General features: G+C 41.4%; 7 protein-coding genes across 8 annotated transcripts; 5 read left to right on the forward strand and 2 right to left on the reverse strand.

Annotated features, from left to right (window-relative positions):
• The first annotated feature begins 174 nt into the window (after nucleotides 1-174).
• Nucleotides 175-2883, forward strand: chmp2a (charged multivesicular body protein 2A). Its single transcript, XM_067244744.1, has 6 exons — nucleotides 175-316; nucleotides 621-788; nucleotides 896-1075; nucleotides 1231-1361; nucleotides 1631-1692; nucleotides 1785-2883. Exons 2-6 carry the CDS (start codon nucleotides 621-623, stop codon nucleotides 1904-1906), a joined length of 663 nt encoding a protein of 220 aa, XP_067100845.1. The 5' UTR covers nucleotides 175-316; the 3' UTR covers nucleotides 1907-2883.
• Nucleotides 2884-2945: 62 nt separating this feature from the next.
• Nucleotides 2946-8904, reverse strand: msl1b (MSL complex subunit 1b). Of its 2 annotated transcripts, XM_067245427.1 has the most exons (10): nucleotides 8839-8904; nucleotides 7466-8225; nucleotides 7062-7258; nucleotides 6630-6949; nucleotides 6438-6502; nucleotides 6207-6274; nucleotides 5939-6063; nucleotides 5746-5818; nucleotides 5331-5392; nucleotides 2946-4971 (listed from the first exon to the last, which is right to left on the reverse strand). In XM_067245427.1, coding segments are annotated over exons 2-10 (1569 nt in total). In that variant the 5' UTR covers nucleotides 8123-8225; nucleotides 8839-8904; the 3' UTR covers nucleotides 2946-4969. The 2 variants fall into 2 exon arrangements, with proteins under 2 accessions (XP_067101528.1, XP_067101527.1); XM_067245426.1 differs by lacking the exon at nucleotides 5331-5392.
• A 1062-nt stretch (nucleotides 8905-9966) lies between these two features.
• Nucleotides 9967-10630, forward strand: gip (gastric inhibitory polypeptide). Its single transcript, XM_067245568.1, has 4 exons — nucleotides 9967-10055; nucleotides 10144-10281; nucleotides 10361-10452; nucleotides 10541-10630. Coding segments are annotated over exons 1-4 (321 nt in total). The 3' UTR covers nucleotides 10543-10630.
• A 235-nt stretch (nucleotides 10631-10865) lies between these two features.
• snf8 (SNF8 subunit of ESCRT-II) lies at nucleotides 10866-13051 on the forward strand. Its single transcript, XM_067244960.1, has 8 exons — nucleotides 10866-11214; nucleotides 11318-11368; nucleotides 11444-11582; nucleotides 11718-11822; nucleotides 11899-11971; nucleotides 12224-12365; nucleotides 12494-12568; nucleotides 12674-13051. The coding sequence occupies exons 1-8, from the start codon at nucleotides 11164-11166 to the stop codon at nucleotides 12809-12811; spliced, it is 774 nt and encodes a 257-aa protein (XP_067101061.1). The 5' UTR covers nucleotides 10866-11163; the 3' UTR covers nucleotides 12812-13051.
• Nucleotides 13052-13079: 28 nt separating this feature from the next.
• calcoco2 (calcium binding and coiled-coil domain 2) lies at nucleotides 13080-17582 on the reverse strand. The gene is made up of 14 exons (XM_067244959.1): nucleotides 17491-17582; nucleotides 16780-16950; nucleotides 16513-16615; nucleotides 16141-16301; nucleotides 15887-16012; nucleotides 15643-15771; nucleotides 15464-15534; nucleotides 15130-15199; nucleotides 14824-14991; nucleotides 14559-14747; nucleotides 14361-14456; nucleotides 14071-14260; nucleotides 13928-13953; nucleotides 13080-13731 (listed from the first exon to the last, which is right to left on the reverse strand). The coding sequence occupies exons 2-14, from the start codon at nucleotides 16942-16944 to the stop codon at nucleotides 13567-13569; spliced, it is 1659 nt and encodes a 552-aa protein (XP_067101060.1). The 5' UTR covers nucleotides 16945-16950; nucleotides 17491-17582; the 3' UTR covers nucleotides 13080-13566.
• Nucleotides 17583-20974: 3392 nt separating this feature from the next.
• Nucleotides 20975-26180, forward strand: ttll6 (tubulin tyrosine ligase-like family, member 6). The gene is made up of 12 exons (XM_067245163.1): nucleotides 20975-21093; nucleotides 21360-21490; nucleotides 21562-21718; nucleotides 21847-21990; nucleotides 22134-22219; nucleotides 22340-22565; nucleotides 23044-23222; nucleotides 23428-23616; nucleotides 23805-23949; nucleotides 24426-24665; nucleotides 24761-25049; nucleotides 25152-26180. Exons 1-12 carry the CDS (start codon nucleotides 21001-21003, stop codon nucleotides 25406-25408), a joined length of 2136 nt encoding a protein of 711 aa, XP_067101264.1. The 5' UTR covers nucleotides 20975-21000; the 3' UTR covers nucleotides 25409-26180.
• Nucleotides 26181-26826: 646 nt separating this feature from the next.
• Nucleotides 26827-27716, forward strand: hoxb8b (homeobox B8b). Its single transcript, XM_067244120.1, has 2 exons — nucleotides 26827-27223; nucleotides 27403-27716. Exons 1-2 carry the CDS (start codon nucleotides 26827-26829, stop codon nucleotides 27714-27716), a joined length of 711 nt encoding a protein of 236 aa, XP_067100221.1.
• Nucleotides 27717-27910: the final 194 nt, after the last annotated feature.

The raw sequence follows: 27910 nt of genomic DNA on the forward strand, positions 1-27910 counted from the left end.
ATTTGTTTTATTATTATTATTTGTTTTTACAGATCACATCATTATTATAAACTCCCATTATTTGTTATAAAACTGCCGGGCTCACTAAAAACAACAATATAAGTTATTTGCTAAAAAGGTGCGCCCGGAGAGGGTTGTGACGTATGACATGTACATTACGTCATTTCCTGAAACTGTCTTCTGCGGAAGTGTATGAAAGAAGAAAACAAATAGGGGATTTAAAAGCAGTAAAGAATTATCGAAAAAAACATTGCTTTGGAACTCTGAGATTGTTATTGTTTGGAAACTATCTGCCTTAAAATACACTTCACTCAAGGTAAGGTTAGACGAGATGAGGTGGGGACTAAAAGTAAAAAAAGAAGCTTGGCTAGCTTGGTAGCGACCAATTAGTAGACATTTGTAAATTGAGAATTAGCTCATGGTGCTTGATCCGCAGGCTAGTCTTGCTAGCTAAGTTTTGAGATTTTAATCTAACTACTTAAACGTAATTTACTACACTTTCTGGCTATATTACTTAACGTTACCTAGGGCTAACGTTACCTTGTCACTTTATCATAAAACCTGGCTAATGGTTCCAGTGGCAGAGGTAACTGACTTTTACACATGACGTATTTCTGTAGATGGACTTCCTATTTGGGAAAAGGAAGACTCCGGAGGAGATGCTAAGGCAGAATCAGAGAGCCCTGAATCGTGCCATGAGAGACCTGGATAAAGAACGCCAGAGATTGGAGCAGCAGGAGAAGAAAATCATTGCTGATATTAAGAAAATGGCCAAACAGGGACAGATGGTGAGAACAGAGAGCACAAATTACTTTGTGTAGTTAAAAACTCAAGACTAGTGATGTCAATCGTGACTTGTATTGATTTTACTCAATCACGCCTGCTAATTTTACAGGATGCTGTCAAGATAATGGCTAAGGACTTGGTTCGCACAAGGCGATATGTTAAGAAATTTATCATGATGAGGGCAAATATCCAGGCAGTCAGTTTAAAGATCCAGACACTCAAATCAAACAACAGTATGGCCCAGGCAATGAAAGGGGTCACCAAAGCCATGGCAACCATGAACAGACAGGTGAGCACAAATACTTTGAATCATTTATTGTAACTAATGGAACTTTTACAAGCAGAGGTGTCACACTTGAAAAATGTTATTTTTGGCAGACATGCAAACAGATTATCTATACCCTCTCATCCAACGTATGTGACTCTTCCTCTTAATCCAAATAGTTGAAGCTGCCACAGATTCAAAAGATCATGATGGATTTCGAACGACAGAGTGAAATAATGGACATGAAGGAAGAGATGATGAATGACGCTATAGACGATGCTATGGGTGACGAGGACGACGAGGATGAAACGTAAGCAAGTTGGATGCCTGAGCGGTTAGGGAATCGGGCTATTAATTAGAAGGTTGCCGGTTAGATTCCCGGCTGTGACAATTGACGTTGTGTCCTTGGGCAAGACACTTCACCCTACTTGCCTCGGGGGGAATGTCCTTGTACTTAAGCTACTGTAAGTTGCTCTGGATAAGAGCGTCTGCCAAATGACTAAATGTAAGTTCAGAAGAGAAAAGGAACACTGAAGGCATGCGTTTGTGTGTTCCGCTAACTCTCCATTTACTCCACAGTGACGCTGTTGTGTCTCAAGTCCTGGATGAACTGGGCCTCAATCTGTCCGACGAACTTTCAAGTGAGGCATTCCATCAATGCATTCCTAAATTGTCGTCAAGTTTTTCCCCTGTAAGTATGCGGCCGTTTTAATTGCTCTTCATGTCCATTTAGATCTGCCAGCCACTGGAGGTAGCTTATCAGCCGCAGGTGCAAAGAAAGCAGAGCCCCAGGCTGCTCTGGCAGATGCAGACGCTGATCTGGAGGAGAGACTCAACAACCTCAGAAGAGACTGAGAATGGAACGGGTGACAGAGACCAGCGCCAGGCTGGAGTGTCAATACAGATCCAGAAGTATACTCAGATTTTGTGTATCTCTATCATTTCTTTGGGAAGGGAGTTGGAGCACCACTGAAAGGGTTCAGTAAGAAATCTGTTGTTAAGGTGTATGGCTTTTTTTGTTTTTTGATTGTTTTATTACTTGTGTGCAGTATGTATATTTTATCAACAAATACATTATGCATACCTGATTGTACTTGTAAAAAAAGAAAGAAATACAACATATATATATATATGCTGAACAATTGCCAAACTAAATGTTCAATTTGAAGGACAAATTTAATAAAGTTAGGGTAAATTCCAACACCCAAGGATATGTTATTTACACTCTTAAGAAGAACACTAATCATGACAAGTAAAGAATCCAAAGTCAGTGACATTTGATTATATCAGGTTTTGTATGTTATTTTTTGTGTGCAGTGATCAAGACATTTGCATAACCTCAGCTTCATTGTGGTGTGTCTATTAAGGGTGTACACTTGGTAAGATATTAACAAATGATTAACATCATGGTTAAGTAATGATGTACTGTCTGTGATTTGTTTGCTTTAGATTTCCTTTTTTTAATCTTGTGCTGATGCACAGAAGATTGGAACTATAACTATGGCTAATGGGAGGGGTTGGTCAGAAAGCCTGCGGTTTGGCTAGAGGATCATTACTTTCTCTTGTTTGTGGGACTACAAAAACACAGGTCAATGGATTTCACATCGAAATTAGAGTGGGTACAGATGTACTAGATGTTTTCATAGACAAACAAAACGGGCACTCCATAATGTGCCTAGTCAGTCTAGTGGTTGTGTATATTAATCTTGGGTTTTGGTGTTTGACAACATTCTTATCAAAGTTTGATAAGGAGGTAGTTTATATTTTTAAGAACTTAAAGATCTTTTTGCCTTCCTTTATCCAATAAACTTTTTTTCACATTTGACATGAAAGATCTGGTTGTCAAATCTGTACTAGTCATTCCTCAAATCAAGAACTAAAGAATTAGACAACGTGTTAGATATGTATTTTATTCCAAAACAAACTTCTGTCAATTATTTTGTCAACATACAATCATTATCATAGAAGAACAATATTGAATGTACTCAACATCTTAAATAATAGAAAAATAACAGCCATGTTTTATTTATGTACAGTTGTTTCAGAAAGCTATTTACAGAAGACCAATCTTACCTTTTCAAAAACCAGCCTATTTCTGTGGTCTGTTGCATTGTCAAGGCAGAAAGCTATAACCAAAATGTTTAAACAACTAATAACAAAACAGAATAATAAGATCGCAAAGAGTTAGATGACAACACTTTACAGAAAGTTTGAGAGAAAGCAAACCTTTGATCATGTTTAAGAATAAGCTAGCCCATTAGGTTTCTGCAAGACATGTTATAAGCTAGTCCAAAATAACTTACTATAGGTCAATGGAACTCACTGCCATCTAATATTCAACTACTGTAAATCAGCATATTGGGCAGGCTGGAAACAGAAAAATCTTAAATTCAAAAAGGACAATATTCTCGACCACTTTGAGATTAGACTACATGGATCAAAGTTGGAACAAAGCAGTGTTTTTAGAAAATAGTAGCCTAATCATGCTTTCAAAATCCAAACACAGATGTTTTTCATAAATTAAAATGATTATGTTTAATTCATGACCCTATCATGTTGATGCCATGTGAAATAGATTTGACAGTTCAAAACCATGCACACACGCAAGTAAAAAAATAAAATCATCGGAACACATATTTTCAAGTAAACTTAACAGCTCATTTTGATGACTACGATTTTGTTTTCATAATGCAAATCGGACAATTCAACACACCAATAGTTTCAGAAAAGGATGCGCAACCTTACAATCTGCTCAGCATTGCAGTTGAATAACAACACATGCAGAGTGAGGATCACATTATATCCACACTGTAGTGCACATTGATAAAAAAAAAAGAGATAATTTTTGCTTGAAGCGCCCCAGCACAAGCAGTAGTATTACAGTGAATACAGACATACAAGTCAAATCTATAGATTTGCAGTGAGAATTTATAAAGCCTAGTGGCCATTATCACAGACTTAGGACACAATGCATTTTAAGCTTTTTAGTTCAGTCATATCATATCCACTACTACTTGAAGCTGTCTCCCTACAGATTCAAGTCCTCATGTTAACATGCCTCATGACAGCTTGTTACGATTTAGTAACAATCAAATACTAAAGCATTGAACACAAAGGTTTTAGTTTCAATGCCGTTGTATACCTAAGCAACAATCTTTTCCAAATCTTTTTGTATTATGAGATTTTTGCTCCCCACTTGTGATTTTCAAAGCATGCAGGCTTTTCACTGGTGTTAAGAACATGATTGCACTGTTGTAACTAGCCAGACTATGGAACTTCTACACTTACTAAGGTGTTAATAGAGGGCTTTAATCGAAAGGGGTATAGATTTTTTTGCCATTTAATCAGTACAAGGGCATCTATACCTTTAACTACAAAGGCAAAAATGTCTGTGTTTGTGTGTGTCTGTGGCTCGATAATCTCAGAAACTGGGCACTGTATGGAGTTAAAATAGTGTGAAGTTGTTTGAATGAGCGGTACATGAGAAATAAGTATAAATGTGTTTGGGGCCATGTTGAGCTGCACAAAACTATCCTTCCGCACGACAGGATAGGCTCCGAGACCCACCACGTTTTCCAGAGCACAAAAGTATTTCATTCAAACAGGCACTGCACTATTCATAGCTAACAGAGTGGTTCTTGTCACTATCTTATTATAGCAGAACAAGCAGAGTGCTGACACATTTAAACAGTTGTTCACATAACAACATAGCAATGCATGCTTGACCAACTTCCACTGAAAACCTTATCCCAGTCCAGAAATGACCCCATTTCAGATCTGGGGGTTGTACAAGGGTTGGTTCTCTTTTTCCAGACAGAAAGGTGCCATCTTATTTCCGGCAGGTCCGGTGAGGGGTGTGTTTTTTGGGGAACTCGATACGGCAGCGGCTTTTGTCGTCCACCCAGGGAAGGTCAAAGTTCCTGCAGAGGGAGACACAAAAGTATACAGATTCAGACAGGCTCTCCAAATTCTGCAGGGTATGAGAAGGGTGAACGGGAAAATCCAACCCCTGCAACCTGAAAAGCATTTGGTTATCAGAACTATACTTTACCAAAGAGGAAGAAAGACAATGACATCGTTTTTCAACTCACTCTGGTTTGTCAGTCCTCCACATACAATATTTTGTCAACCAACATGTTCCTAATGAACTACTTTGAATGGTTCTCCCCGAGTTAAACAAACAGGAGCTTGGCAAGTCCATGAAATTCATTAAGGCCGTACTTGTCTATCCATTGTTGTTTTCTATCTAACAAAACTTATGGGAGGAATAAATACTTGCATTTTGATGAAAGGTCTTTCTGTGAAACTCGCCCTGTTGCGCCACCTGCACCATGGTACCATCTTGAAAAATAGATTATGCAGAGTGATGGATGAACTCAGTCTAGTGGACATTGTGAAATAGTATACCAAACCAAAAACAACATACCTAGTAAAAATAAAATAAAAACAAAAGAATACTAAAATAAAAAGTACAAAACAAAAAACCCAGACAAGCCCAAAACGATTTCTACTTGTCCCTCGTAACAAAATCAAAATGAATGCTTCGTTATTTTACATCATAGAACAAATGAAGACAGAATGGTGCAAGAGAGTGACATAAGAAGAAAGATCCTATGAGGTGTACAAGGATCCCCCTGTATATTGAAGCAAGGGCCCAGTGATAGGAAAGGCAGAAACACAAAAATATGACTTACTCTTGAGTGAGCTTCGGTAATGGCCGACCAAACGCCACCACAGGAAGAAAAGGGGTGATGATTATGGACTCCACTGTAAAAAATAAATACATAAATAAATAAAAAGGGTCAGGGAAGGTGGGGATGGAAAGTGACAGCCTCAGCTGTAAGTGAAGTCTTTAGTGGTTCAGGTTCACGATGTAGCGAGTCGTACCGTCCTCAGTGTCAGGGTAGAAGGACAACACCTCTGGCTCGCTCTCCTGGATACCCTTCTTCTTGTTCATGCGCTGCTGCAAACGCTGAAACATACGCTGCTCACGGATACGCTGAATGTCCCACCTGGAAAAAAGGGTAATACGAGAAAAAGAGTGAGCGATAAAAGAAAGTAGGAAATGATGAAATGTAGAGTACTGAGTTGGAGTCAGAACGGACTGAGGCTGACTTTGGAGACATTAGAAGATGGAAAACAAAACGGTCCATACCGTTTCCTTCTCTTCTCATCCAGCTCCAGTTTTGCGTGGCGTTTCAAAAACACACTGTCGTCCAACATCTTAACAAAACAATACAAGCAGTGGGAGTTAAATAGTGTTAAGGCACATGTCGTATGTGCATCTTGGCATATGCCCAGACATTCTTGACTAAAAGTCTGAATTGCCTAGTATTCTAATCTCTTTGTAAAACTATAAATACTGTGTTTCGCTCTCCTGTCTCACCTCAGGGATATCATTGGCTGCGTCTTCATCCAGGGGCTCCATGCTGTTTTCCCTCCAGGACGGGACTGTAAGGCATAAAAGAGAAGGAGAGTCATCACCCTTCATCTACGAAAGGAACGACACAAATCACAAATTCCAAATGACACTGGCGCGGATCCTAGAACCGGGCCCACGCTTGTTAAATCTACTCACTGGCCACAGCCTCCTCTTTCTTGGGAGATGGCTCTCGCAGTGGTGAGGGGGGAGGCTGGTGCCAGCGACACAGGTACATCTCAGTGGTAGACATGAAGGGCAGCTCCTCCATCTGTGCAGTAAGCTCCGACTCCTCTTTGCCGTGGTGAGATGTGTCCCTTTCCGACGCTGGCCTCCCGAGCCCCGTCTTCTCCGGAGTCTCTTTACTGCGCAGCTCCCTCTGATACAGAGAACCAGCTCCACACTCAGACTTTATGGGACTAAACTTAGGGCCCTTGCCTCGTGACTTCTGGATCTTGGAGTCAAGGAAACAAAATTTCCTGCCAGTGAGGATGGAAATGGGTTAGAGTGAAATAAGACAACGGCTGTGTACATAGGTGGTACTACTAACCATACAACACGTAGTTTGCATGCGAAGAGAAAGTGTTTCACCTCTTCTGGCCTTTGCCACCCCTGCTAAAGGGAAGTGACCTTGGGCTGTTGGTCTGTGGACTGTCATCGAGCTCTAAGTCCCACAGGTCATCTTTATCTGGTGTCCATGGCTCCAGAGGTTGAAACAGGCGTTTGTCACGTGGGTCCTTCCTTGTGAGCTGCAAACGACGTTCCATGCGCTCAATACGCGCAAGCAACTGATTGCATGGAGAGAGAAAAAAAGTTAAATGTACAACAAATGTGATGGCATGTTGTTAAGTATTTTATATGGGACTATATCTAGCTATGTGACAAATATTTAAAAAAAGACTGCACAACTGCAAAAGAACAACATTTGATGTATTGTCTGAAGTCTTGGCCTGTACCAGATGTACAACATCACTCTGCCTGAATGCTTTTCATACCGTTTCCTTATCAGATTTTAGCTCATCTATCTCTTTGTCCTTGGCCTGTAGCTGTTGCTGCTGTTGCTCAATCAGGTCCAGCTGTAGCAGGAGAATCTGTCGGAGGCAGTTGGCTTGTGTGTGGGGATTGGCAGGGGTCTTCCTGACATTTCTCCACTTGCCTTCAGTAACCAGTTCAATGGCAGCAGTGCTAAGAATCCCTCCAGACGCGACCCCTCTTGCACTCTCATCAGAACCAGCATCCTTGGAGTTCGACAGCAACTCTGGGTTATCCATATTGTCAGTGAGGGTGGGTTTATCATTGACTGGTGTTCCCTCACCCCCCATCAGTCTGGCTGGGGACGACAACACCCCAGCTGATTCCCTATTGTCCCCTTGAACTAGGGGGACTCCTGGTCTGTTTGGTGTAGCCACCACTGAAGCACGGACTACTTTTCCACTGTAATTCTGATCTAAGATATTTGATTTGCTGAGATCTCCTCCACTGTTGTGTACGCCAGCAAGTACGTCATGAACATCTATGACAAAATCACAGTTTTCCCTCTTGATGGCAGCTGAGCTCAAGTTCACAGTTCTCAGTTGTGTTTTGTCAAAGTCGGTATTCTCAGCTTCTAGCTTGAATCGCGCAGGGGGGAACAGAGTGGATCTCAAAGTCATGGCGAAATTAACTTAGACACCATTACAGAATGACTGTACATTCTGTAAGGCAGACAACATCGCTGAGCTCCATTTCCTGTCATAGCAGTGGAGTGCCTGGATCCTGTAGAATACATAAAAATAGGATTTTTAATAATGGTTGATTCCTTTGCTGATGGACAAACAAAACACTGCACTGCGACTGATCAAGTATCACGTCTCTTCCATTAGTTACTGGCAATAAAAGCTAGCAAGCTAGCTTGTCTAAATTGCTGCCAAACAAATGCAACAAACCACATTTCGCAGCTAGCTACTTCTAGCAAAATAACTGTTTATGACTATACAGCCTACAGTACTTCGAAGGAGCCTGGGTACTATAGCAGTGTAGATTAGTGTAGCCGCGTAGGAAGAGGACATAAATACTGACAAATCGCACTACAAAGAAAGACGCATTAATATTATTGCAGCAGCCAATCTAGTACAGTAGGTTGTGCCACAGATATGGTAGACTAGCTAGCTGGACTAGCTAGCAAGCGCTAGCATTTGGCAAAGCATATTGCCTCCATTTTGGACAACGAATTGATGAAAAACAATAACAGTGTAGCACTGACTCTTTAGTTACACAATATCGGTTTAAACTGCGTATGTCGTAGCTACCTAGCTCAAAATAAGCACACGTTATGCAACTGAATTTAATAGTTTTTTCTCCTTCTTCTCTTATTCTTTCCCACCCTCACCTGATTTCTTTCATGTTCCACTTTTGCAGACTTCTTGTTTACAAAGCGCCAAAGAATGGCGTAGTCTACGCGCAATAACTGAATGGTTAGCTAGCCGTTTTGTGTTTTGAATGTTGCAAGTGTATCGGGAGGGGGCGATAAAGAGCCATGAATAAATTTGACCTCACCCTAGTGACTTGTTGTATTTGTTTGGATTAATCAAATTCTTTAAATACGACGACGGGGATGGATTTAAATATTGGCCTACCTGTTAATATTTTGGCATATTCAAACATGGTGTACTACTGTACAGTTTTATTTGGGTGTTTTGTTAATATTATTTGTCTGTTTATTTGTTTGTAGGGAATTTCTTGTTTTCCTTATCATAACCAGGTTGATTAGGCCTACTAAAAGCTTTTGCTAGGTGGTAGGGATAATGAGTACTGTAATAGGAACAGGAGGCTTAAACACATCAAGAAAAGTACCCTTCACCTCTGAAATATCATAGGCCCATTCTACAGTACATTCGGTGACGTGCTTCGATGTCTTAATATATTATTACATAGATATTGTGTCTGAGGGGGAATTTCATGACAAAAAACACTAGGTGTACACGATTGAATTATTTCCCACAGCATTGAAAACAGGATACATTTTCTTATCATAACCATATTTGTTTAACCTTTCACAACCCTCAATTCCCTATTGTGATTAGGCTAATGGTCCTTAAAGGTTTCCTTTGGTTATGTTAAGGGTAGTTACCTCCAATAAAGTGATTTGAGCCAACCGATACTTTTAAAATGGAAAATATTCCTGAAACCTCTGCATTTCTCAGAATGCCTGCTTATCAGTAATCACATGTATATCAGTGTAATTTATGCCCTAATGTAGTGGAACTAAGGTGTTTTTCATCCTAATATTCCGGTTGATATACAGACCATCTCTGAGAAACCATATAAAAGGCAAACGTCTCAAGGTAGAACACAATGTTGAGCTAGCTTATCACACAGCATATACAAGAAAACCCTTCATTCTAAAGGTAAGGCACAATGTGCATCGCAATATATTATTACAGTACTTCCTCTATTCCGAATGTGCACCTTTTTCTCATGGGAGTGTGTGCTATGTCTTTGTCCACCAGTAGTCACCATGAAGGTAGAGCTCTTTGCCATTGTGTTCCTTTGCCTGGCTGGTATGTTGCATGCTGAGGCTAAGGCCCAGCAGCCTGGAGAGTCCAGGTATGTCTTACGTGTCTATTCCAAGGATATTATTTAAATGTACAAGTCTGACATAAGGTTGTGTTAATGCTTTATGTGTTTGTTGAAGTCTCACAGACAATGGGCAGCGTTTAGGGAGGAGGTATGCTGAGTCAACCATTGCCAGTGACATGAGCAAAATTATGGACTCTATGGTGCAGAAGAACTTTGTAAACTTTCTGCTGAACCAGAGGGAAAAAAAGAATGCGTAAGTTAGTGTGATTGGGCAAGACAGACAGGTTTTACATTTACTATTAAGACAAACTCATATTCTCTTTCTGTCACAGGCCTAATGTCACTCCAGAGTATGATCCAGAGTTTCACATGTACAGTGATCTCCTAAAAAAGATTGCTGTGTGTGTCCGCAGCAAGGACCTCTGTGAGTTAATTTGACGTTTGTGGAAAATATTCTTGTCTTATTCACATGGTCAGAGATGATTAGGCCTTTGTGTTTTCTGTTTTTGCAGGACCCAGCAGGCAATGTGAACTAAAACCATTAGAAGCTTGATGACCTCTGCCTTTTGATCTGAATTAAAAGAAGATATTTTGTTTTTGTTTCAAAGTGAATAAATTGTTTTAATCATCATATCTAGTTGGGTTCGTCATTATAACTCACCGACCAGACGGACACATTTATGACATTATAATAGACTGCCTCATGAATTAGCCTACTCATGATAAGCATTGCTCGATGCATACACTGGAAGTGTTGGCCATTCGGCTCCAGAGCGGTAGATGGCAGTGCACAATATTACACCAACAAAACCAATGTGCTTCCTGTTTAATACACAAACAAGGAAGTGTCATTATGGCTCTCAAAACATCTCAAATAAGAGCGTTCATGATTTGATCATGTGCGTTTCAATATTAATCAAATTAGAAGACATTTTGGCATGACATTATTATATGCATAAGGTAGCTCTAGCAGTATTTACATCCAAAAAGAAACGCTTGAACCAGAACTTGAGATTGTCCACAGTCAGCTAGCCAGTCAGACATAAAGAAGTCTACAGCTGCCTGGCTTTTGCCCTCGTACAAATACATTGAGTCGTAAAAAATATATAATATTAGTTAAAAAATAAACAACATCATGCGGAGGGGAGTAGGTGCGGGTGCCATTGCAAAGAAGAAACTTGCCGAGGTACCCAGCCAGACCAGCTCTCATTTTCACAGCTACATACCTAACTTACCCTTTTCACTTTTGCTCGGTGACGCTTTTGTATTTTTTGTATTTTCCTTTATAGGCAAAGTACAAAGAGAGAGGGAATGTTCTGGCTGAGGATCAAATTGTGCAGGTGAGACAAATCTTGTGTGAGTTTGTAAATTAAGTGTGTGTATCTGTAAAACACTTCTAAAAATATTTCTCTCAGATGTCAAAGCAGCTGGAGACATTTAAGTCCAACTTGGAGGAATTTGCCAGCAAGCACAAACAAGAGATACGAAAGAGTTCACAGTTTCGGGTCCAGTTTCAGGAGATGTGTGCTACCATTGGGGTAGACCCTCTTGCCTGTGAGAATAACATTTGATCTCTTCCTTGTTAAGATTGATATTCAGCTGTTACACGTTTGCCTAAAGTGAATTGGAATGTCTATCAAGTGTTGTGAGCATCTAGAGGATGATCTAATTAGGATCTGTCATGCACAGCTGGCAAAGGCTTTTGGTCAGAGATGCTTGGTGTTGGGGATTTCTACTACGAACTTGGAGTTCAGATTATTGAAGTATGCCTTGCCCTCAAGCACAGAAATGGAGGTCAGTTTCTATTGTTTTGTAAGTCTTTACCACTGCCTTATCCTATGACTACCTAATGCGAAACCTTTTGTTTTAGGACTCATAACCCTAGATGAACTCCATCAAAGAGTATTGAAAGGAAGGGGGAAATACGCTCAGGATGTCAGTCAGTGAGTATCAAAGGCTAAATATCTCATAGACTTTAAGCAGAATCTGAATCGTGTTTAATCGCCAAGTAAGTGGTCACAAACAAGGAATTTACTTTGGTGGGCAGGTGCATACAGAAAACATTTAATCAGCAATCATCTCTTTTTATAGGTATGCAAATGAGTTATTATGTTGCAATATTCAGACTTTGTGCAACAATGCATCTAATGTTCAGTTTCCCTGCAATTTCATGAAATTGAATCTGCTGCCTTCAGAGATGACTTGGTGCGAGCCATAAAGAAGCTGAAAGCCATGGGAAACGGCTTTGGCATGATTCCTGTTGGAGGCTCCTACCTAGTGCAGTCAGTTCCAGCAGAGCTCAACATGGATCACACTGTAGTCTTACAGCTGGCTGAGGTGATCTTTCATTTTACCAATGCTGTTTGTTTCGCTCACTTCAGTCAACAAACAGATATTGAAATGTATCCGATTGTTTGTTGGCCAAATTTAACAACTCAAGTGTTGCTTTCTCTGTTTATTTGCAGAAGAAGGGCTATGTTACAGTAAGTGAAATCAAGGACAATCTGAAGTGGGAACGAGAACGAGCTTGTCACGTGCTGGTGAGCTTCCAGAAAACAGCCAGTGGAAATGACTGTAATGGTTTCCATCAGAATCTTTTCTCTCTAATGTTTCATAATGCTCATTGCACTTTTCACCTGTCTTAGGAACACCTGTTGAAAGAGGGCTTGGCATGGTTGGATTCACAAGCTGCAGGGGAACCTCAGTATTGGCTCCCAGCTCTGTTCTCTGAGCTGACTTCCCGTGATGTCACACCTGAGGAGGCCAATCAGATGACGCCTTAAGAGAGATGTGGTTGGGATTTATTTTAAAGAATGTGTGCCTGTCCGGAATACACTGCATTGCAAAAGGGGGCTTATATTGCAAGTACTTTTCCAGGTCACTGTGGATTACAGATACAAAATGTTGTTCCAGTGTGTTATGTTTCTGCATCAATTGATTATCATGGGTTTCACTTTCATGTTATATCATTAAATCAACTTGTGTTTTTTAAATAACAGTTTGGTGTAAAGCACTGTTATCTTTACAAATATGACATACACTATTATGATACCAATTTGTAAGATAACTTTATTTGTTGCATTGATTTATGTTTATGAGCCATTAAATGGATTTTGATGAACCAACCATTATACTTTCTTACCCTTTCACCATTAGTCACTTTGACAGATGGATTATGTGAACATAATATATATCAAAGTAAAGACAAATTTATAATTATATTAATGACGCTGTGTTACACCTTACCATTTTTTCCCTTCATTGTAGATGCCATTATACCATTATTACAGATTTCTACTGAATGGTTTTATATAAATTAAAACATAAGCATAACTGAAACTACCAACATCTATTTCATTTCCTTATAGTATACCCTTTCAAGTTCAGTGCATTAAGTAATATCTTGATTAAAATTTAAGTGGGACATTTAGCTACACTATAGAATAATCTACAAAAATGATATCTCGAGGAATTCCAATCTTTAAGTACAGCATAATGCATTTCTCTTGTTTGGCATTGGGTTAGAGGGCTGCATTCTCTACACCTCGTGGTGGTAAACGTGATCTTCAAACACAGCCTGCTCCATGGAATCACAGATGAGGGTGCAGAAGGGGCACACCCTGTGGCTTTGCTCGTGTTGATCCAGCTCGTCCTGGGTAATCCCTGGGAACTTCTCCTGACAGTGACGACACTCCAAGGACAGCTGGGACAATAATACAAGATGAGTCAGTGTTAACTCGAAATCTGTTTACTACATTAAATTACTGCTTAATATTTTGGCAAATTATGGCATGACAACCCTCAAAACGTCTAGTACACTGGCAGCTGTTTGACAGTTATGGTAATTACAGTCTACTATTACACTACAAAAAGTTGATGAAAAGAGTGATTTCACATACTTCCACTTCTGGGTCTGTGGCACTTCCTGAAAGTAGAATATATCAGTTAAATCAATAAAGCCCTTTGAAGAAGTAAAAGAACAAAACCATAAGACTGGTGTAATAGCAACCTATTTGTTGAATGGTTGATAAAGAGGGCCTACCTATCATGATCTCATAGGGGTTCCCATAATGGAGTAAGTCTGAGCGCTCCCTGTCTTGCTCCTCTGTGTTGGTGACGTCAGGTGAGGAGCTGTAGGGGTTTGAATGTTGCAGGGACACAGGGACAGCAGGAGGAGTGGCCTGGAGTCCAGCAAACTCTCTTTGAAGCTTCTCAATGTCTCTTTTCAGTTTCTGACAAAAGTGATCAAATGCAAAAGGCCATCAAATAGAAATAAGGAATGAGACACATAAAATAGGCTGGGTAAATACTGTAGCTAACACTTGAAAATACCAGATTTCTGCCCGTCAACTCCTCGTTCTCCTTTTTTGTAATCTCTGCCATGTTTGCCTTGTCTTCAAGACTGATGTACAGCTCAGAAAGCTGCATCTGAGAGGGGATATTCATTTCTGATTAGAAACATGGTTTTTCTATAAGAATGTTTTCTCATTAAAACTGACTGACTGTCAGTCTTTATAACACTGAGAACACCTCCAATTTGCTGCTTTTCTGTTTCTCCTGAGTCATTGCCCTGGATCTGCACTCCAGATCCTGTAGGGTGTCCTGAAGCTCCCTTTCTAAATCCTCGGCCCGTCTCTGTGCATTGTCGACAGCCCGTATCTGCTGGAGCAGCTTTGTGTGAGTCTCCTGATTCTGGAGTTGGAGGGTCTGATATTTGACCTGGACGCACAAAACAGACTTTAATTCCCTGCACATATTCAAGGGGCAATAATGTGTTGTTCAGTTTCTTGCTCACATTCAAATCTCCATCCACCATCTCCACCACAGATTCCCTCTCTGATAGACTCCTTCGTATCTTTTGGTTCTCCTTCTTCAACTCTTCAAGGTTATCTGTGAGGCCATGCAGTTTGTCCAGTTCTGCATGGAGCCTCTCCTTCTCTCTCTCACTGCTTTGCAAGTCTACCTGTAAAGGACAGAAGGACGGTCGGGTTGGAATTCTGTATTTTACGGCTCTCTTTGACATGAGTGTACGTTGATATTAAATTAACAGATAGGTGAGTTACAGGCATTCATGTTCAATTACTCAATAGAGGGAGAATACCTGCTGGAGCTGAATATGGTCCTTGGTTCTGAGATATTCCTGCTCTGATTCCTTGACCTTTCGATTCAGCCTAGTCACATAGATCGCAGGATTAGAGACCGCAGCAGGCACACTGAGAAATGTCCTCAGCACACTGATGTTAGGTCATCAATTGTAATCAGAGAAAACCAGGCTATTCACATTGTCAAGACTGAGCTGTGTCAGATTATTACTGTGTTGTGAACTACCTGTTGATTCATGAGGTATTCTAGAAACGCTTTACTGCATTTTAAAATGCATTTTAATAGTTATCTCACCACCCTCTTAGACTAAACATAATAGCACAATGACTCACTGGGCAATTTCCGCACTCTTTGCTTCAACCTCTTTTCTCAGATCATCTCTCTCCTGCTTCAGCTGACTGACCTTCATCACACAGCAAAAAATAAGATGAGATTTGTTATCAACATCAGCTGTTAAATTATAAATGTCATATGACATGCTGTAGACAAAATAAGGTAAACATAGGCCTACCTTCTGTCGTTTTTGTGACTCGTTCAAAGAAGTCGTGCTTTGAGTCATTTCTTCCTTCTCTTTGGCATCCTTTTCCTGAAGTTGCTGCTCTTGTTCGAATACCTGCTGGGCCAAATCCTTGGTGGACACCTATTAAAAAAGTGTTTAAGTGTTTTAGTGTTGAGTCAGTGTTCTTCAACCAGTAGAGGTTAAGAACACTTGACCTATGACAAAAAACTGGTAAAAACTGTTACTGCAAACTGACCTTCAAGTGTTCAATTTCTTGCTGTTTCTTTTCAAGTTCAACTTTAAGGATCTCATTTTGTTTTCTCTCTTGTTCCAACTCCTTGAGTAATTCATCTTTCTCCCGTTCACTCTCCTCCACCTTGATCTAGAATAAAACAATGAGAACCTCATTATGTCCAAATGCTTTGCTAGTCAGAAACACAGACGTTGTTAAAACAATGAGCATATGAAAACAAGTTAACGAGCTGTATATTGTGTAGTAAAGTGTGTCACCTGTGTTGTGATCACCAAGAGGTCGTCCTCCAGGCTGCAGTCCTCATGTTTGTGCTCTGTTGTTTTGAAGCTGAAGGGGGTGCTCACGCCCTTTACTATGCCGTTGCTATCAACATAGCAGAACTGATAGAACTCTGTCTCATCCTTTGGCAGGTAGTATTCTAATAACAAAGACACAATCAATGCCTAGTAATTTACAGCAAGTTATTATTCTTTAACCTACCATCCAGTAATTTTGTACAGTTTGTAGAAACATAATACCCCAATTTCTATGAAAGCTTAGTGTAAGAAGTTTTTATTTATTTATTTATTTATTTACAGTTCAGATAAATGTAAATACATGCTTTCTAATAAGGAACTGGATTGATTTACCACGAAATAGCACTTGTTTTCTGACGGAATCCTGTCCTACCACATCCAGGGATGGCTCCACCCACACAAAGGTGTGGTAGTCCTTCATGGAGCTCCATCCCACCTGCGGTGCAGCACATACCACAGCTCAATAGGCTTAAATGACTACAGAAAATATTGTCCCTTGTAATACTGATTGAACTGAACCATATTTTGAAAAGCAAAAGTCAATAGCCTCATTGAAGGGTACAGTTGATCAAATATTAGGCTCATTTATGTCATTCTCACCTTGAAAATTCCCACCCAATCTCTTGGATTAGGTTGGAGACCGGCAGTCACAATGTAGTGACACACTATTTGAGTATTTGGTGGGTATGACGGATGGATGTCATCGAAGATGACCTGAGAATATGATGATGATTCCATGACATTTTTCACGGAAGGGTTCTCCATTACGTCCTGCAAAATTCCCCAATGGAACGTGGTTACGTAAGAGTTCAGCTAACAAATGAATCTCCTGACAAGCGGTTCACAAATACGTGATTGGAATCAGGTCTAATATTGACTGATCCATGACAAATTGCTGTACATTAATGTAGGCTATTCATATTAGGCTAGTTATTAGTCCATCATAACAGCCGCCGAGAAGAACAACAAAAAGACTGTCGTTTTACTTTCACTTTGTATTTGTACACAACGTAGGCTTAGGTCTTTTAAGCTTTTGTTCAAAATTTCGGCCTACCTGTTAGGCTACCAACTTATTTCTTGATAATAAAAAAATTGTTTTCACAGAATTGCAATCTATATTAAACAGATGTAGTATTGTTATGGCCGAACATTGATAACGTTGTAAAATCCAGCCAATCTAGAGAAATATAAAGAAAACGAATGTGAAAGTAATGAGAAGTCAATCAGCTATAGTTTTACGTGATATCAATTCAACTCACATTAAAAATCTTTGCAAATATATCGTCCTTACATTTATAAAATTTAACTTACAGGTATGGAAAACAAACAGGCCTATGTGTCGCAACTCCGTCGTCAGATCATGACAGTCACATCCAGCTCAGGGAATAAACTCACAAACTCTCATGTTTCCACCCCACACACTTTCGAAACTCATTTGCGGGTCATGGGAAATGTAGTTCTTCAGTGAACAAAGGTTTTTTGTATTTAGAGTGATTTTGTAAAAGTGATTAAAATGAGATTCACATAACATTTAGGTGTGGTAATAATATAATTAGAAACAATATTAATCATAAAAGTAATGAGTTTTAAAGGGCACTGAAAACGTCGTTCCTAACAACCAATCACAGCACATACAACGTAACTCACACATAGAAATGTAATTGGTCAAAAGGGGTGAAGGGGGAAGATCGTCTCATGAGGAATCACCGACCCGAATGCTAACAACGTAGTAACTCAAAGTCAGTGTCGATGACAGCTGATTTGCAATTGGTGTCAAAGTTAAAGGTATGATTTTGAGCTTAATGTTTTTACTCGAGCAAGGTATGGTTAGTATTTTTGTTGAGTGTAATTGTTTTGCTATGACAATATACTTTGGCAACAAGCTAGTGGATAGCGTTCTGTTGCCATAGCAATGTGGCCACGCTCTCAGTCTGTTTCCTACTGACCTTACTGACTGCCAAAACACAGCTGTTTCACGTTGAATAATTTCTCTGCTGTGCTCTCGAAGTTTGCTTTTATTGATAGTTTGGTTTACAAGACTGTTCCGATGTGTAATCATTTATGAACATATAAAACATGAACATCTATTTACTTCAACCAGCTATAACTAACGAGTTCACCTACTGTTCTACAACGTGACTCGAGTACTAGCTACTGTATTTGGCTTTTTTATCATATAAAAAAACCCTTGGAAGTATGGTAGCGAGTACAGTATGGCTGCTTTAAGCCAAGTGTTTTTTGGTTTGTCGTTTAGTAAAAGATGTTTCGTAGTTTGGGTAGTCGTGGCAGATACAGTGTCCACCAGTGAAGCAAACAAAATGATTTCACATAAAAATCAGCCAGACAGTGCTTAACTGCGCACGTTGCGTTGATTTGCAGGGAGGAAGTTGATTGATACTTTTTAGCTACCATGACTACAGGACAACATGGCTGTAATATGGTACATAGATTTTCTCCCAGAGCATGTACACTCCACACCAGACTAGATGTGGATTTGTGTGCCACTGGCGTTTATGCTGCCCTACATTTTTGGAGATACAAGATGAGTTGGGGTTTTAGCACAGATTTTAACACTTCATGTGCAATGGCCAGATCACTTATCCAATTACCGTGGACAAATATAAGGGATTATCCCTCTTCTCACAGCCTGTGTTCACTTGCTAATCATTTTCTCCCTGTTTCAGGAGTATCAGGTGTTTGACCCTGGAGTTTTCTAATTGGTCACCTGATCCACTACACCCTGCTATTAGAGGGTGTAAGTCAATCTGAACTGGGCCACCTCTATGCTGTTGATACAAATTGTGCTTTTCTGTTTTGGATTAGGTGAGAGCTGGAGGTGGACATGTTGCTCAATGAGCTGCCTTCTTCTGGGGATCACAACTTCTTTCCAGGCTCCTGAAATTGAGAGGCCAAAGACACGCAATCACGAGTGTTGGAGTTGGCTGGGGGGCATCTTCCTGCATTTCTGCCCCCTGTTCACCACAGGTGAGGAGACTGTTGCCTGTTTTATAAAAAATATATATATATATATGTTTAGGTCTTGGTTACATGTTTATTTTGATCAATAGAGATGTTTCCTGTGATTTAATTTGGCAGTTAGACACTATAGTCACCACTTTCTCATCACATTGAGTTTAGTACAAGGGTTTTACATTAGATAAGTGATGCCATGCAACCTTATTTTTTTATCGCTTGAGATCTAATGAATTGAACCCTAAAACAATGTTTAATCAAAAAGAGGGAATTCAATAAAAGCAATTGTTTATGTAGTGATCGGATATTAATTGACTAGGCCGTTGGCTATTATTGTTCTGGTCAAATCAGTTATAAAGAATGCAGACATTCTTGCAGTTTACTAGAAAATAGATATCACGTTAATTGGCTTGGTCCTTATAAAATGACTATGAGAGTGTATCTGTAACATTATCCCTGTTGAGGTCACTGTGTCGCAAGAGTTCAGGGCCAGGATTATCCAGATCACTGGATCAGAATACTGTTACCCAGCACCCAAGCCTCCCACAGTCTCCCAGGGATGTCCCTCCTCACCCTCCCCTCTCCTGTCCAGCTCTCAACCTTACCATTACCAGCATTTAACCTGGCCTCACCTTCACCTCATAGACATAAGATAGGGGAGATAAACCGTAAGTGGTTCTCATCAGACTGGCCACAGTAGCCCAAAACTTCAAGGGAGTTAAGTAGGCTAGCTGAAGTTTCAGTCTGGATCGTATTATGTTGAAGTTTATACCCAGGGTATAACCTTGCAGTCATTTGTGTTTTAATTTGTAATTTTTTGTTGACAATATTTTTTTTATAATAACTGTGCCTCCCAAGCCGATGTCACAGCCAAGGGAAATGTAGACCACATCCTAATGACTGTTCTACATCTGTGTCTGTCCTGCTACAATAACTCTTGAACGGCAGTCAGCAGTGGAATGTTGACAACTTGAGCACTCCCCCGAGGAGAGAAATGGAAACAGAAACATGATTCCCCGTGTACTCTATAACATGTAGGCTGATCTGCTTGATTGAATTTCAAGGTTAGGGTACTGGTCCAATGAAAACACTGTGAAAATGTATGTAGATTAGAAAACAAAATAACGTCTACAAAACATAACGTAGTCGTTGTCCATCCCCATTGTTACGTGTCGTATTAACCTTTGTCCGTCTTCAGGATGGGACTGCCAGGAGAAAGCCCTGCCAGAGACTCAGAAGATGAAGCCTTCAAGTGTGGCCATGAGGGAGGGGAGGAAGGAGAGGGCTGGGGGAGTGACAGCCAACCAGAGGCTCGCACCCCTACTCCTCCGTCCACTGGCAAGAGGAAGAAGAAACGGAAAAAGAGGTATACTTGATTCCTATCACATTCAAAAAGTTCAACCATCACAGATACTCAGGTGATTTAACTATATCATTTCTCATTGGTGAGCGAGTTGTCTTAAAAGTTGATTGCTGGGCTGGGTCATGGTCTCTTCCCCACACTTTGGAAGAATGCTGTAGAATGACAGGGGGGGATCTGTAGGACTTGCACCGAAGCACATGTCTGTCCCTCTCTCTGTCTCTTCTCTTCCAGATGACTGTGGATCAATGTCATCAGCTGCAAATATGAGAGTGGTAAGCAACCATTATAGTTGACGCGAAATCATAAACGAGTGTGATCGAAATTCACGACCATTACAACCAATATTTCCCAATTAAAACAAACACTTTTATGTTATTCGATTCATGTCTTGTTTTTCCACTGTAATAATCAGCAGTTGCATTTCTGGGCCTTTCCTTCCGTCCGTGTGTATCTCTCCAGTGCGTCGTGCTGCTCGCAGGTACGGCATGAGGGAAGCCATGGAAGGGGAGGACTGGACGCTCTACTGGACTGACTGCTCTGTTTCACTGGACAGAGTTATGGACATGAAGCGCTACCAGGTGTCCAGCCAACTCTGCCTTTTCACAAAACCTAGTCGGATCCTTAGTGCTGTTTATTCATCCCCCATCTCATCAGTCGGGGTCAGAGGGCTGAGCGGTTAGGGAAATCGGGCTATTAATCAGAAGGTTGCCGGTTTGATTTCCGGCCGTGAAAAATGACCCTACTTGCCTCCAGGGGAATGTTCTGTACTACGCTCTGGATAAGAGTGTCTGCTAAATGACTATATGTTAATGTAAATGTAATCAGTCGGCTGTTGTTTTTTCAGAAAATCAACCATTTTCCCGGGATGAGTGAGATTTGCCGAAAGGATCTGCTAGCACGAAACATGAATCGCATGTTGAAACTCTTCCCTAAAGAATACAATATCTTTCCCCGAACATGGTGCCTACCTGCAGAGTGAGTTTTAATGTCCGCTGTCAAATTTTCTAAATGAAAGCAGAATCTAATTACTTTTCCTCTCCCTACAGTTACAGTGACTTTCAAGCATACACCAGGGCCAAAAAACACAAAACGTACATATGTAAGCCAGACTCAGGTTGCCAAGGACGAGGCATCTTCATCACCAAATCCAGCAAGGACATACGTCCAGGGGAACACTTGATTTGTCAGGTGTACGTTTCCCGAGTAAGATCCTATAAACTCTGACAAACACACCTTACATCCTAACACACTGATCGTTAAGCATTTTGGTGCATCGTTATTCATAATCTACAAACTGATCGGCCACTCATTGTACATGTTTTCTGTTCTAGCCATTCATTATTGACGGCTACAAGTTTGACCTGCGTATCTACGTGTTGGTGACATCCTGTGACCCCTTCCGCATCTTTATGTACAAGGAGGGACTGGCTCGCTTCTGTACCTCCCAGTACAACGAGCCCACCAATGGCAACGTGGTAAAGTTGGTGAACGATACAGTCAAGGCTTTTCACAAACCACAACTTGACACGTTCATTTTTTAATTTTTTTATGGTTTTCCAAAATCACAGTTTACAGCAATAACTCTCTGATCTTTCTCCACCACTCGTATCTCCTAAAGGAGAATGTCTGCATGCATCTCACTAACTATGCCATCAACAAGAACAGCGAGAACTTTGTCCGTGATGATGACACTGGTAGCAAAAGGTTGTCAGATACAGTACCTCTACCTCAGTCTTATCAAACCGAAGTTTCAACGTTCTTGAGTTTTCATTTCATTTTCATTCATTCATGTCATTTTAACTAAAATTATTTTTTTATTTAAAGGAAGCTGTCCACACTAAACAAGCACCTCGAGGCAATGTGCTACGACACAGCGAAGATGTGGAACGACATTGAGGATGTGATCATAAAGACCCTAATCTCTGCTCACCCAATCCTCAAGCACAACTACCATACCTGCTTCCCCAACCATGCATCCGGCAGTGCCTGCTTTGAGATCTTGGGCTTCGACGTGCTCCTGGACCACAGACTCCGCCCCTGGCTGCTAGAGGTAAAGAGATGAAGATTACATTTAGGAAACATTACATTTACATTTAGTCATTTAGCAGACGCTCTTATCCAGAGCGACTTACAGTAAGTACAGGGACATTCCTCCCGAGGCAAGTAGGGTGAAGTGCCTTGCCCAAGAACACAACGTCATTTTGCACGGTCGGGAATTGAACCAACAACCTTCTGTTTACTAGCCCGACTCCCTAACCGCTCAGCCATCTGACCCCTTTACTAGATTGACCCACCCTAGATTACATTCTAAATACATGATGACGAATGGGTATCGAATGGGTCCCATTCCTACTCCCGTTATGATGATCTGTTTATACAGTATGATGGAAATAGAATGTCGCACATTGCATTCTCATGATGCCATCTCCAGCTAGATCATGCCTCTTTTATGTTTATGATGTAGTTGGCAATATAGACCCAGGAACTCATTCACAGCATGTGATTCTATATGTTGAATCTGACTGCAGGTGAACCACTCCCCCAGTTTCACCACTGACTCTCGCCTGGACCGGGAGGTGAAGGACGGCTTGCTGTACGACACCCTGGTCCTGATTAACCTGGGGGCCTGCGACCGCCGCAAGATCACAGAGGAGGAGAAGCGACGTGTGAAGGAGCGCCTGCAGCAGAACCGTTCTAGAGAAGCCAGGTGCTCTTCCACCTGGGCATGGTGCTAGGAAATAACATAACGAGAGAATGTCTTGGACGGATGCAAATTTATAATCGTATCATATATGGCCTTCCAACAAAACACTGGGAATATAGTGTAACGAGTCATGAAACGTGTTGTCACGTGGGTTAAACGAGCCGATGGAAGTCCTGAATGTAATCAGGGGTTGTGTGTTTGGGCCCAGGAGCGAGGAGCTGCGTGTGTCGCAGGCAGCCAGTGTGGAGCAAATGCAGAGGTACGAGGCCAAGCACCAGGGGGGCTTCCGCAGGATCTTCCCCCGCGAGGGCGGGGACAAGTACGAGAAGTACTTCAAACACAGCAGCTCCCTCTTTCAGGAGACGGCGGCCTCCAAGGCCAGAGAGGAGTGTGCCAGGTACTGCGGAAGGATGTTTGGTCACGACTACGAGAATGGTGTGACTATCGGTTTAGGTTCTAGGTTTATAAGTATTAAGCAACCGGCTGAGTGGAGAGAGTTAGCATACACCTCGACAAGGTTTCTTTAAGATATGTACAGCTCAAGTGTGTGTGTGTGTGCCTGCCTGTGTGTGTGTGTGTACTCAGGCAGCAGCTGCAGGAGCTGCGTCTGAAGAAGGAGCAGAAAGAGAGAGATCATATGGGCAACCGGAGGAAAGACCTGCAGGGGGAGTCTGCCGGAGAGAAAGCCAAACCACAGAAAACACGAACACGCCCCCCCATCCCCCAGCAGGTCACTGAAACCCAGTCTGTCTGTCACCTATGTGTGTTTGACTTACTTTTATCTGAATGCGAGAAAAAAGAAAAAAAAAGATATTAGCAAAGCTAAGGTTGCACATTGTGTAAAACACAAATACATACTTTTCTCTTAATAAAATGTTAAGCTTTATTCGAGTTCAAGCCACATTAGTCTTTAAAGCATATCTGCCATTCTTTGATACTGGTATCATTTTGATACCGTGTTAAAGAGGTCTGTGGGGGAGTAGGGGTGCTGTTGTTGGTTACAAATAAATGATTCAGGACAGTTCTCTGTTATTCCACTAGAGGGAACCAAATGAAATTCTAATTGAACACTTGTTTCACTAATAACCTGTCATCATTGTATATATGTGAATTCGAGTTTTCATGCAATTGTAATTGCACTGGTTTTAACTGGTTTGTGCTTGCTAATGACACCTAACTTCCTGTGTCTTTTCTGTCTCCTTCCAGCTCCTGACGATGCCTCCTCTGCCCACTGCGACCAGCGGTGACACAGCAGCAATAGACATGTCTGAGGAGGAGGAGGTGGAGCGTGTGACTGGACTGCTCCAACGAGAGAGCCTCCTGAGAGACCTGGGGGTGGTGGATCAGGTGTACCGGCTGCTGCACGGCCGTCACGGCATGCCTGACTCGTTCCACCCCCACGAGCAAAATGAGACGTTCCACCACAGGCCCGACAGAACCAATAAGGTTAGGTGACCGTTCTCACTGCCTCTACCTCTTCCTCTGTAAAATTAAATATTATTGGAGCGAAATGAGAATGATAACGCCTGTTTTCTAAACAGCTGGACTCCCTGCCTGAGAATGCGAGGAGGCCCAGGCACCACTGCACTGTGATCCCGCGGCAGGTGCCTGTGGGGGCCAAGCCCTGCCTGCAGTATGTCCACTCCCAGCTGCTTAAGCAGCCACAACGTTGGCCCTGGCACAGTATGGACAGGGCCCCCCACAGCCTGGTGCAGGGCGAGTCTGCCTGCATGCAGTACTACTCAGCCAAAGAACCGGTCATTGAGACGGTCCGGTGTGCCCCGGGTGATCTGAGGAGGAGTAATAGTGCCCAGCGGATCCCTTGGACAAGTGAGCACAGCTCCTCTTTGATTGTCAGAGAAATGAAATGATGGATGTGAGGACAGCCAGATTGCTTTAAACAATCTCTCTCCCTCCCTGTCCTTGTCTCAGTCGGCGTTCCCGTGGTGACGGCTCGGCAGGGCAGCATGAGCTCCTCCTGTGCTGAGACCCGTGCCCGGGCCACTGTGTCAAACGTGAACCAGCTCATCCCGGGGCGGCTGACCTGCGCCCGCATGTCCTCCGACCCCAAAGCCCTGCAGAGCCTCTTTGTCATCTCCACCCCGGCCCCTCTGGTCCGCAGGCCAGACTTCCCCCACCCAGTCCGCAAAGCCTCTCGCAAACTGCCTCCGCATGGGCAAGGGCACTAGAAACACGTGTTGTCATTTGACGTGTCATACCGCGGAACAGCCACCAGTGGGGATGATCGATCCAGGTTTTTTTTGTTGCACAAGCTGTCCCCCCAAGCAGATTCTCTCTACCTGTGTAAGATCTGTTGCCTCCTTTTTGTACCACCTCAACATTTACATTTTAAATTCAGGAAAATTCAAGGAGGACAAATTGAGGTAGTGAGGCCTTATCTTGTACAAATAACATTGAAAACAATTGTGCCTATCGAACAAGGTGTTGTGTGGTATTTGGTATAGTTAGATGTGTCATATGATGAATGATCTAATGAGAAACCTTGGCTTGTTGGATACCATATTGGTTACCAGAAGTATACCGTTCACTAAGCCAGTGGTGTAATTTCTTTAATTTCCTGTCCGATCTGTCAAATCAGCTTGGGAGATGCAGTATATGACTATGCGAGAATGTGGTAAACGTGAGTGGGACACTCACACACATTATTGCTCATTTGTGCCAAATGTCTCTAACATTATTAGTTTAGTATTATATTGTTTATTGAGTTTGACACTGAATATCAGACTTTAGTTTGGATGAGATGAATTGTCATTGAGTTCAGTTTTTTTTACTAATTTATTCAAATTAAATATTCTCTGGTGTTCTTATTGGCCTAGTTATCAGGAGAAATTGTATTTGTACATTAGTACAAATGACACTCTTTAATTATAAAAATATTATAAATGTGTACAAAATCATGAATGTATAGTTTGATGTCTATAAATGCCTAGATATTGAGGTCTAACTTAACCAGTTTCTATCAAACTATTTAAATAAAAAAACTCATTGAAGTTGTGTTTAAATTCCACATTAATCATATAGCTTACAGACTAAACTTCAAGTGTATATTGAAGTAACTTATATTATTAAATATAATTATATTTTGATCTTAAACTTGATCATCATTTGTGCTATGGCTGTGTTCCCAAAATTAGCCTTTTTTAATCATTCATTCATTTGTTTTTAAAAGGAGTTAGAATGCTGTGTTGGTTGTTGTTTTGTGGAGCATCCCGAATGATGGCCATTTTGGCATCAACGTCTTCACCTTCCCCCTCCCCTCTTTCTGAATTACGTTCTCGCTCTCTCTCTCTCGCTCTCTCTCTCTCTCTCTCTCTCTCTCTCTCTCTCTCTCTCTCTCTCTCCCATCTTCACCACAACGGAATACTGCGATATTCCTCAGGAAGGAGAATGCTTTGAGTTGCGCTCGTCACGGGGGTCCACATATAGAGGATGAGAGATTGAACCGACGTAATGGACATGCCAAGGGACCCTACCGGTCTTAGCTCAGGTCTTTCGTTTAGATAGGCTACCACCTGATGTTCATCTGGGCCTCTTTACCTCCTAAGTGTATCTAAAACGTAAACAATAAAATATAGCCAAAGGTAAAATGTCTTATTTTATCACTTCGTTATACTCAAAATGCAGTGAATACTTGCACCCCAGTGTCGAGTATCCTTTGGAGCAAGACTTGGAACGTGCAACACTGCATGGATACAATGACGATGTTATCCAGCACCCAGTGCAGCTACCGGAGTTCAATCATGGTCCTTCGCTCACTCAAACAATCAACCACGAAAATCCAACCTCCTTACACGTTGGAACGATGGGAAACTTATATCATGCGCACTTATCGGCTCAAAAAGAACATTTTTACGGATCTCATGATAGGGATTTTGTCCAATATAACAGCTGTAGTTTAAAAGCCCCGGGTGTCGGAAAGAAAGATGATTCCTCCGAACAGCACTGCCATTCACTGGACCACTTTCCCTGGTTGAAACAGCAAGGTGAGTTGTCCAAGCTGACTCTTGAATTGTCTCCAGAGACAATAATGCAACTAAATTATCCCCAATCAGCAACAATAGATCATTTTTACCACTGTGTTAAAACCTATTTTATGACGTGTGAAAGTCTGTGTGTGCAATCGAGAGCGTGCCTCTAAGTATTCTAATTTTTCCATTTACAGGCACAGGACAGAGGAGAGGAAGACAGATTTATAGTCGCTTCCAAACCCTGGAACTTGAGAAGGAATTTCTGTTCAACCCTTACTTGACCCGCAAGCGCAGGGTTGAGGTGTCCCACGCAGTTTCCCTGACTGAGCGACAGATTAAAAACTGGTTTCAAAACAGACGCATGAAATGGAAGAAGGACAACAACAAGGACAAGTTCCCAAGCAGCAGGGCGCTGCAGGAGGAAATGGAGAATAAGGACAAACAAGACGAAAAGGCTAACCCTTCTGTTGGGAAAGTAAAAGATACAATGGGGTTGATTCATTTTTGAAATTCTGGTTCTTTACATTTCAATGTAAATGTCTTTGAAGACATGACCAACCTGATTTGGTGAATTACGCACCTGTGTGTGTTCTAACGTCCACACAACAGTAGGCCTGACAACATGCGGTAGACACGATTGACACAATAGTATTTTGTCCACATTATCGTGAGTTGCTTAGTAATTTAATATTTAGGCAATGT

Source organism: Osmerus mordax, chromosome 10 (genome assembly GCF_038355195.1).
Source record: "Osmerus mordax isolate fOsmMor3 chromosome 10, fOsmMor3.pri, whole genome shotgun sequence".
In the NCBI taxonomy this organism is placed as follows: Eukaryota; Metazoa; Chordata; class Actinopteri; order Osmeriformes; family Osmeridae; genus Osmerus; species Osmerus mordax.

Coding starts and splice junctions, on each gene's coding strand:
- hoxb8b (XM_067244120.1), top strand. CDS start 26,827: ATGTCTTATTTTATCACTTCGTTATACTCAAAATGCAGTGAATACTTG. Junction 27,224..27,402: donor TCCCTGGTTGAAACAGCAAG/GTGAGTTGTCCA, acceptor TTCCATTTACAG/GCACAGGACAGAGGAGAGGA.
- chmp2a (XM_067244744.1), top strand. CDS start 621: ATGGACTTCCTATTTGGGAAAAGGAAGACTCCGGAGGAGATGCTAAGG. Junction 1,076..1,230: donor TGGCAACCATGAACAGACAG/GTGAGCACAAAT, acceptor TAATCCAAATAG/TTGAAGCTGCCACAGATTCA. Junction 1,693..1,784: donor TCTGTCCGACGAACTTTCAA/GTGAGGCATTCC, acceptor ATGTCCATTTAG/ATCTGCCAGCCACTGGAGGT.
- calcoco2 (XM_067244959.1), bottom strand. CDS start 16,944: ATGGAGAACCCTTCCGTGAAAAATGTCATGGAATCATCATCATATTCT. Junction 16,616..16,779: donor ATTGGGTGGGAATTTTCAAG/GTGAGAATGACA, acceptor GCTGCACCGCAG/GTGGGATGGAGCTCCATGAA. Junction 16,302..16,512: donor AAAACAAGTGCTATTTCGTG/GTAAATCAATCC, acceptor CTTTGTTATTAG/AATACTACCTGCCAAAGGAT.
- snf8 (XM_067244960.1), top strand. CDS start 11,164: ATGCGGAGGGGAGTAGGTGCGGGTGCCATTGCAAAGAAGAAACTTGCC. Junction 11,972..12,223: donor TACGCTCAGGATGTCAGTCA/GTGAGTATCAAA, acceptor TGCTGCCTTCAG/AGATGACTTGGTGCGAGCCA. Junction 12,569..12,673: donor AACGAGCTTGTCACGTGCTG/GTGAGCTTCCAG, acceptor CACCTGTCTTAG/GAACACCTGTTGAAAGAGGG.
- gip (XM_067245568.1), top strand. CDS start 9,967: ATGAAGGTAGAGCTCTTTGCCATTGTGTTCCTTTGCCTGGCTGGTATG. Junction 10,056..10,143: donor CAGCAGCCTGGAGAGTCCAG/GTATGTCTTACG, acceptor TGTTTGTTGAAG/TCTCACAGACAATGGGCAGC. Junction 10,282..10,360: donor CAGAGGGAAAAAAAGAATGC/GTAAGTTAGTGT, acceptor TTTCTGTCACAG/GCCTAATGTCACTCCAGAGT.
- ttll6 (XM_067245163.1), top strand. CDS start 21,001: ATGAGGGAAGCCATGGAAGGGGAGGACTGGACGCTCTACTGGACTGAC. Junction 22,220..22,339: donor GATGACACTGGTAGCAAAAG/GTTGTCAGATAC, acceptor TTTTATTTAAAG/GAAGCTGTCCACACTAAACA. Junction 23,223..23,427: donor AACCGTTCTAGAGAAGCCAG/GTGCTCTTCCAC, acceptor GTTTGGGCCCAG/GAGCGAGGAGCTGCGTGTGT.
- msl1b (XM_067245426.1), bottom strand. CDS start 8,122: ATGACTTTGAGATCCACTCTGTTCCCCCCTGCGCGATTCAAGCTAGAA. Junction 7,259..7,465: donor TAAAATCTGATAAGGAAACG/GTATGAAAAGCA, acceptor CCATGCAATCAG/TTGCTTGCGCGTATTGAGCG. Junction 6,064..6,206: donor GATGAGAAGAGAAGGAAACG/GTATGGACCGTT, acceptor CCTTTTTTCCAG/GTGGGACATTCAGCGTATCC.